At 50.1% G+C, this 7027-nt stretch overlaps 1 protein-coding gene across 1 annotated transcript in view; it reads right to left on the bottom strand.

The window, feature by feature from the left end:
• Positions 1–3751: 3751 nt before the first annotated feature.
• LOC103799641 (ubiquitin-associated protein 1-like) overlaps positions 3752–7027 on the bottom strand; it is a gene marked incomplete at its 5' end in the record, with an annotated part of 6031 nt that continues 2755 nt past the window's right edge. Inside the window, 2 exons of the mRNA XM_009071979.1 lie at positions 3752–3886; positions 4809–4910. Of these exons, the coding sequence (XP_009070227.1) occupies positions 3752–3886; positions 4809–4910 (237 nt within the window). The remainder of the gene's footprint in view (positions 3887–4808; positions 4911–7027) is intronic.

The raw sequence follows: 7027 nt of genomic DNA, 5'->3' as shown, positions 1-7027 counted from the left end.
TGACCTCGCGACGTAGGTGGTTCCCTGTCCCACGGCAGGATTCTCTCCTTGCACATGGCCTCAGCTCTGCTGCTGTTCCCCTGGGCCCCTCTCCTCCTCCAGAGGGCCCTTGCTCAGGTTCAGGCATGTGTCACACTGGACCTTGGGGGTGGCACCAGACCCTGCCAGAGGGAAAGGGGCTGCAGGCAGCTGCTGCCTGCCCTGCACGGGCACAAAGTCCTGCCAGACGTGGGCTCACAAGCTGATTGCATGCAGGGCTTCATGGCTTCTGCAGAGGACAGATATCAGAGAGACTCAAGCACAGGGTTTATCTATTCTGACTGCACTCTGAGGGTGTGCAGCATCCCACCTCCTCTCCGCCCGGATGGGGAATCTTTCATTATATCCCAGAATTAAAAGGAAACATATAGAGAAAACTTCTCATTGCTGTGTTGTTCATTACTCAGTTTTGGTGTTTGTTTTTCCCCCTCCTTCTGAAGGAAAATACCTCCTAACAGGCATCCATGTCAGGACTCACTTCTGCCCCTGAATGCTTTTTCAGCTGCGGCTCCGTTTCAGAGCTGTACGTGGGAGTGCTGTTCCCACACAGCCCTGTGCTCCCCTGGGAGATCTCCATGGCCACAGCAGGGTCCTGGGAGGAGGAGAGGAAGTGGGGGGTGAAGGAAAGCAGCTCATGGGCATTGGGTGCTCACAGCACAGAAGGTTTTCTGGAACCTGGGAACCATCTGTCACCCCTCTAAGGTCCAGCACAGATCCAATGGGGTGGCAAGTGCTGGCTCTCACCAGAGGCTCGTTTGAGTCAAGTCAGGGTCTTTTGAGGACACGGCAAAGCTGGAAGTACAGAGGGGGCCAAAAGGGAATGAGGTGAGGGAGCAGTACCATGGCACAGCGATGCCAGCCTTGCAGAGCTCCATGAGCAAGGAACTGTTCCCATGAGATCCCACCAGATGGTGTTGAAGGTTGCTGACCCCCAACACCAGCTCCAGGCATGGCTGTAGAGCGCAGAGCTCCCCTTTGTGACCACAGTGCTGCAGCAATAAACCCAGTCCCTGGCTCAGCTGATTTCCTGTCCGTGGGGCAAACTTTGGGCTGCCCCTGCCATCCTGGCCAGGATGAAGCAGAAGGGAATACCAGCTGAGATGCCTCAAATACCTCCACTGCTGACCCTTGCCAAGTTCTCAGCATTTTCAAAGCACTTCTGCATTTGATAATAAACCCACTAAATGCAACCACAAACCAAAACAAACCCGAAAACCTCACTCACACCCATGGTCAGATGGAAAACCACTGGATAAGCCTTGTCCCCATTTGCCCGCTGCCACTGGGCCAGGCCACCACCCCACTGACACCCAGGATGAGACTGCAGCCGGTGGAGATGCAGGTCTGGTGGTGGCATGAGGCAGTCAGGGGACACAAAGGGACCTCCCCCAGCTCTGCACCATGGGCAGTGTGAGCTGAGCAGCATTGGTGTCCCTGGGCAGAACATTACAGGAACCCATGGAGCCAAATCCTCGTTCCCTTCCCAGACGAAAGTGATTAACATATCATGTTGTCTTCTCCTAGCAGAGCAGCACATGGAAACACACTGCTTTAAAACCATTTTAAGTTGAACAAACAGCTTAAACCTCCATTAAAATAAAGTTAAAATAATTCTGTTACTAAAATATTTATGTCAGGCTCCCGTGGCTAACCCTGGACTGTGGAACTTGGCAGGCTCTTCCCTTCCCTCCAGCTCTGACAACAGGCAATGCAGCCTCCTCCCACCTTCACACACTGGTTTTTGACAGTTCAAGGGGTTTACAAAGATATTTGTTGACAAAATGCAAAAGGTTTTAAGTGCAACACTTGGGGGAAAGTGCAGGTCTTGTCAGGCTGTTGAGCATGGATGCTCCCAAGAGAGGAGTCATTTGTTGCATCCATCAATCCAGCCTGTGATACAGAAAGTAACACAAGACAATTTTAGGTGCAAAAGGAGGGAAAATACAGCTCTTACCTCTGCAAGAAACAACGAGTCAGGACCAAGCAAACCTCTAAGGAGAGTGAGCTGCTGCTCAGCTTTCGCACAGCGAGTGGGCACCACACTGCCAACGTGCTTTGCTCCACCAGAACTTGGCCCTCCAGGCTGCACACCACTGGCACCAGCACAGCACTGTTATCTTCCCCTTTCCATCCTCACATGGTTTGCGTCGCCAAAGATCACAGTTGGAGCCGATGTGATCTGCCTAATCACAGTTTAACCTTTTGCAAGTTTCTTTTTTAAGGTGACATCATCTTGGCAAGGGGGAACGTAAGGAAAAGCTCTCTGTAGAATGGACTTGCCTTATAAGGGCAGTATCAAAAATAAAAGCTTGTATAACCAAGGAAAAGCTGGAGGAAAAACAGGGATGGGAGCTCCAAGAAGAGTCTGGCTCCTTGGCCATACAAGCTGCCACATTTTCTCCTTGAATGCCATTAAAGAAGAGCAGGGATAAAGCATCTTCAGGGATGGATGGGTCAAGTCCCCCAAAACCTGGATGCCAAGTCTCCTGGTTGTATCCAGGAGAGAATGAAGGCAGCCATGGAGGGCTGTTCCCTTCTGATGTCTGGCAGCCACCTGGAGACACAGGGAGAAGGGACATGGTGTTTTACCTTGATGGTAGTACCTTGGGCTGGGAGATGGTTTGGAAGGACACAATGGAAAAATGGTACTAATGCAAGTAACTAAGGATTTTCTCTGCTGCGTTGTGCCAGTTGGCATCCCGACAGGAAAAGACACAACAGAAGAACCCTCCAAGCATCTTTACTCAAAGAAATTACATCTGTATCTAATTCACAGGAAAATAACATACTTTATGTGAAAACACTGTCCACTGTTCCACTGCCAAGCCAAGACACACATCCTGTACAGTGATCTGAATCTCCTAATCTCTGTCCTTCAGTTAAACACAGAAATTCCCCCAGGCATCCAGATGTTCCTGATGCTGACATTCATGTTTAACTTAATTTGGAGCCACTGTCTCCACAGTTTAGGGAAGGATCCCCTGAATTTTCCTGATTTGGGCAGAGCGTGAGGGCAGTGAGCTGTTCCCTGTCTCTGTTCTGATTTCACAAAGTTCCCTGGGGACAAACCTCTGCCTCCACCACTTTTCATTGCACTGGATAAACCTCATGTATTCTGGAGCAAGGGCAGCCTGTTTTCTTTCCTTACCCTCATGGAATTGAGCATTTTTTCACATTTCTGGTTTAAAAGGAGAACCTAATGTGATTAAACTGGATTTCAATTACAATATTCAACCATGACTAAGTCAGCTGAAACTCATCCCAAGCCAGGACCAACACATGTTCCTGCAGGAGCCTTTAACTTTTAGGAAAACAGTTTCTTCTGCTGATTTATATAATCTCTTAAGAATCCACACTGTAGCTGAAAACATGACACCCATCACCCAGGTGGAGGGAAAACACTGTGGTTTGGGTTTTCCAAAAATCTAAGCTGCAGGCGGTTTGGATTTTGTTGCATCTAATCAGAATAGCTGAGATGATCAGGGTGGGGATGTGTGAGTGAGGAGATAAACATTCCCACTAGGAAGCCAGCGCCTGAATACAGTAACAAACACTCTTATGATGGGTGTCCATAAAATGAGATGAGACACCAAGGCAGAGCTGTGAAGGTCTGTGCCCAGTGCTGCCCAAGGTGGGGATGGAGCAGCAGAACCACCCAAGTCCTTCTGGTCCAGTCTGGAGAGGGGAAGCTGTGACTGGTCCAGCATGCTGCTCAGTGGGTTTTCATCACAAGCTCTTCCAGTGCTCTCTCCCTCTGATTCCCACAAAGCAAAAGAACTTCTTTGATTTCGTTTTGCTGGAAGCCCATATCGTTAAACTGAGCCAACAGACGCAAGAATTCAGCTGCCTGGAGGAAGAAGAAGAGAGAGGAGTGATGTTATCATGGATGGATCCATCCTGGGGTTGCAGCAGAAGCAGTGCTGGGGGACAAGGCTGCAGCCAGATGACCTGGGTGGATTGTATTACTGCCAAAGGGCACCGTGACAGCAGCCCAGGGGCATACACACCCCTGATGGTGTTTAAACTTCTTAAATAAGACATAGTTGCTAAAGTCACCCTCTAATTTCACTTATTCCTGATAAAGTTTGTATCAATTCCATGCAGGGTTTGTCTGTGTTACAAAGAGAGCAGGGAAGGGCAGTGAGCACAAGCTGGAATTTATTTGTCCTGCTTCCCCCCTTGCTCAGGCTGGGCCCCAGCACCAGGACATCACCCGGAGCCGTGTCCTCAATAAATAAAGCCTCCCCTGACACCAAGCCCCAGGCGTCTCCTGCTGCCTCTGCCCTAAGGAGCAGTGACACAGCAATCCTACAGACCACCAGGGTCCTGGCAAGCCCAGATTTCAAGCACTTCTACCCCTCCAGGCTCTTCATTAACCCCAGGAGGAGACTGATGACAGAGACCAATGCCCCATGTGCCACCATAGCTCTTTTCCCTGGGGGGAAATGCAAAGAGGGAGTCAGGAGGGAGGGAAGGAGTGTGGGTGCTGGTGGGCTTGGGTCAGAGCATTCCCTGCACAGAGTGTGAGCAAGCACTGAGCTGCACCATGGGGTGAGAGGATAGGAGAAGAGTGATGGGGCAGGTGTCCTTCCCCAGGGGTCCTCATGGTGATGCTGCCCTGGGAGTCTCACTGCTGGCAGGGCAGTGGGTCTGACCCACTGGGGGGCTGTGTGAGGGGCAGTGGAGGTGGAGAGAAGCACATAGCCTGCTGGAAAAGAGAGCCCATAGGACACAGCACAAAGGGCTGGGTGATACCACCCTGTTCTGACCTTTTTCTCGGAGTACTGGAACATTTCCATGGCCTCCTCCACCTGCCCTTCCTCGTAGCCCTGCTTCAGCAGCCGGTCACAGGCACCCAGGTAGCTCAGGAACTGAGGAGGAAGCCAACCAGGTTATCCAGCCTTGCAATCACAGAGAGCAAGGGCAATCACGAGCCCACCTTGCCACCCACCAGGAACACACCAAGGGGAGGACGTGGGCCACCAGTGTCCTGCAAGTTCCCATCTGATGCTCAGCCAGGGTGATCTGCCTGTCTGTTGTCCACAGGACTCCCACTGGGAGAAGACAATGTCTCAGCCTCCCTCACCCATGCAGGGTGGGAATGGGAACAAGGCAAAGGGAGGACGAGGAGCATGGTGGGATGTCCACCCTAACCGACCTCACATCCCTTTGATGCACTGGGGTTCAGGCACCCGTGGGTTTACTCCAGGGTCTGAGCACAAAACCCACCCCAGGGAGACCCTGTGCTGTCGTTAGTGAGAGTAAACAGTTATTTTTGGCTTTGCTCATTGTTCTTGGAGTGCTGACAGCACAATTCCCAGAAGTATCTTTTAAATACCGCGAGAATCACTCACTGTCCAAAACCATATGAGACAGACAAAAATAAGGGATCTATACAATAGCGGGGGAATAAAAACACCCACAGCTCTCCCCAAATCTGTGCCATCTTCATCCAAGGAGAAGCTGATTCATATCTCCCCAGATCCACCAGCACACAGACCTCCACCCTCCCCAGCACTGCCGTAGCCAAGGAGAAGGAGTCGGTAAAAGACCATAAAACATAGAAAAAAGGCAAAAAAGTCCCTCCAATGTTGAGTTGATCTAGTTTGGCCAAACAGCAGTGTAAGGATTTTCCAAAATGTCAGCCTTAAGGAGCAGCTCAGTAACTCGCAAAGGAGACAGTCACTGGTCATTGACATTCATAACCTGATTTTATTTCCCTCATTACCTAACAACAACCCCAGATCATTCCTCTATTTTCTTGCCCTGTTGTAGCAGGGACAGATACCCACAGCACAACACACACAGTCTTGGCAGCCTTGTCAAGCCCAGCATGAAATCAGTGCTCTTGTCAACTCAATTATTTTTATCATAAAAAATTATATATATATCTCTCCTCAAAACTAAACAAAAAGAATTTTTTCCAACACTATGAACACCCTGCTCTGAACCCTGTGCTCATGGCTGTTTGGGGAGATGGGTGCTGAGCAGCTGCAGCCTCTGTCATGTCTCAGCTCATGTGTACATTGAGGGCTCCATGGATCAGTGATTCATTTTGAATTGATCAATGATCATTGATCAAAATGTAATGATGTAGTTTTGGTGTAGCCCTTGGCCATGACATCCTGAAGCTCTGGAATGTTAGGATAACTGACCCTGCTTGAGCCTTTCAGAGAGGTTCTTCCACCAAAACTGAGAAGGCATTGCCTCTTTAAGGCCACAAACTTGCTTTCTCCACCAGGGTGGGCTCAGCCAGTTTGACTTGATGCTGCAAAGAAGATGAGCAATTTTTGACTCCCATCTGGTACTACAATCAGTCTCCGCAGTTGAAGCTGTCACTGTCACACACTGAACCTTCATGTGACACCCGCAAGCAATGAAAAGCACCCACAGCTCTTCTTATTAACATCAGTTGGAACATATTTTACAGGAAGGTTTAGCCTAATTTGGTAGTTTTGTACTTGTGAGATGAATGAAGGACCAGGCTTTATGTTCTACCTCAGCTGCGTTGGGTGTAAACAGGCAGGATGGGAACTGCTGGTGAAGAAGGCACCAAATATAAGGCAGATCTTGTACTTAGGGGCAGGAATCTCTTCTCCAAGAGAATGGGAGTCCTGGTATTTATACAGAAGGGATCAGACTGTACTTTACTAAGATGCACTGTTTCTTCCTTTTGAAGCCCGCAGCTGCTACAAGCCACCCTCATACCGCTCTGTGCACAGAGCGTGCTCTGCCCATCTCCCTCTGCCTACATGAAAGCTTTATGCATCAAAGACACAAAGTTTCCCTTCCCACCTCAGCTTGCCTGAAACGCCAGTGAGGGTCTGGGAGGATGGTCCGACTGGGGTGACTCAGGAAGGAGCCAAAAGCTGCAGGATGACTCAGCCACAGAGCAGCTTCATGTGCCAACCAGGCGGGGTAGAGCTGGCTCACACAGCACAGGCTGTGAGCTCCCCAGGGGACTGGGGAGGAGACTGGCACCCAGCAG

This window comes from Acanthisitta chloris, unplaced genomic scaffold, assembly GCF_000695815.1.
Source record: "Acanthisitta chloris isolate BGI_N310 unplaced genomic scaffold, ASM69581v1 scaffold39383, whole genome shotgun sequence".
Taxonomy (NCBI): domain Eukaryota; kingdom Metazoa; phylum Chordata; class Aves; order Passeriformes; family Acanthisittidae; genus Acanthisitta; species Acanthisitta chloris.
The sequence above is the reverse complement of the archived record's forward strand: the minus strand, read 5'-3'. Positions and strand labels throughout refer to the sequence as shown.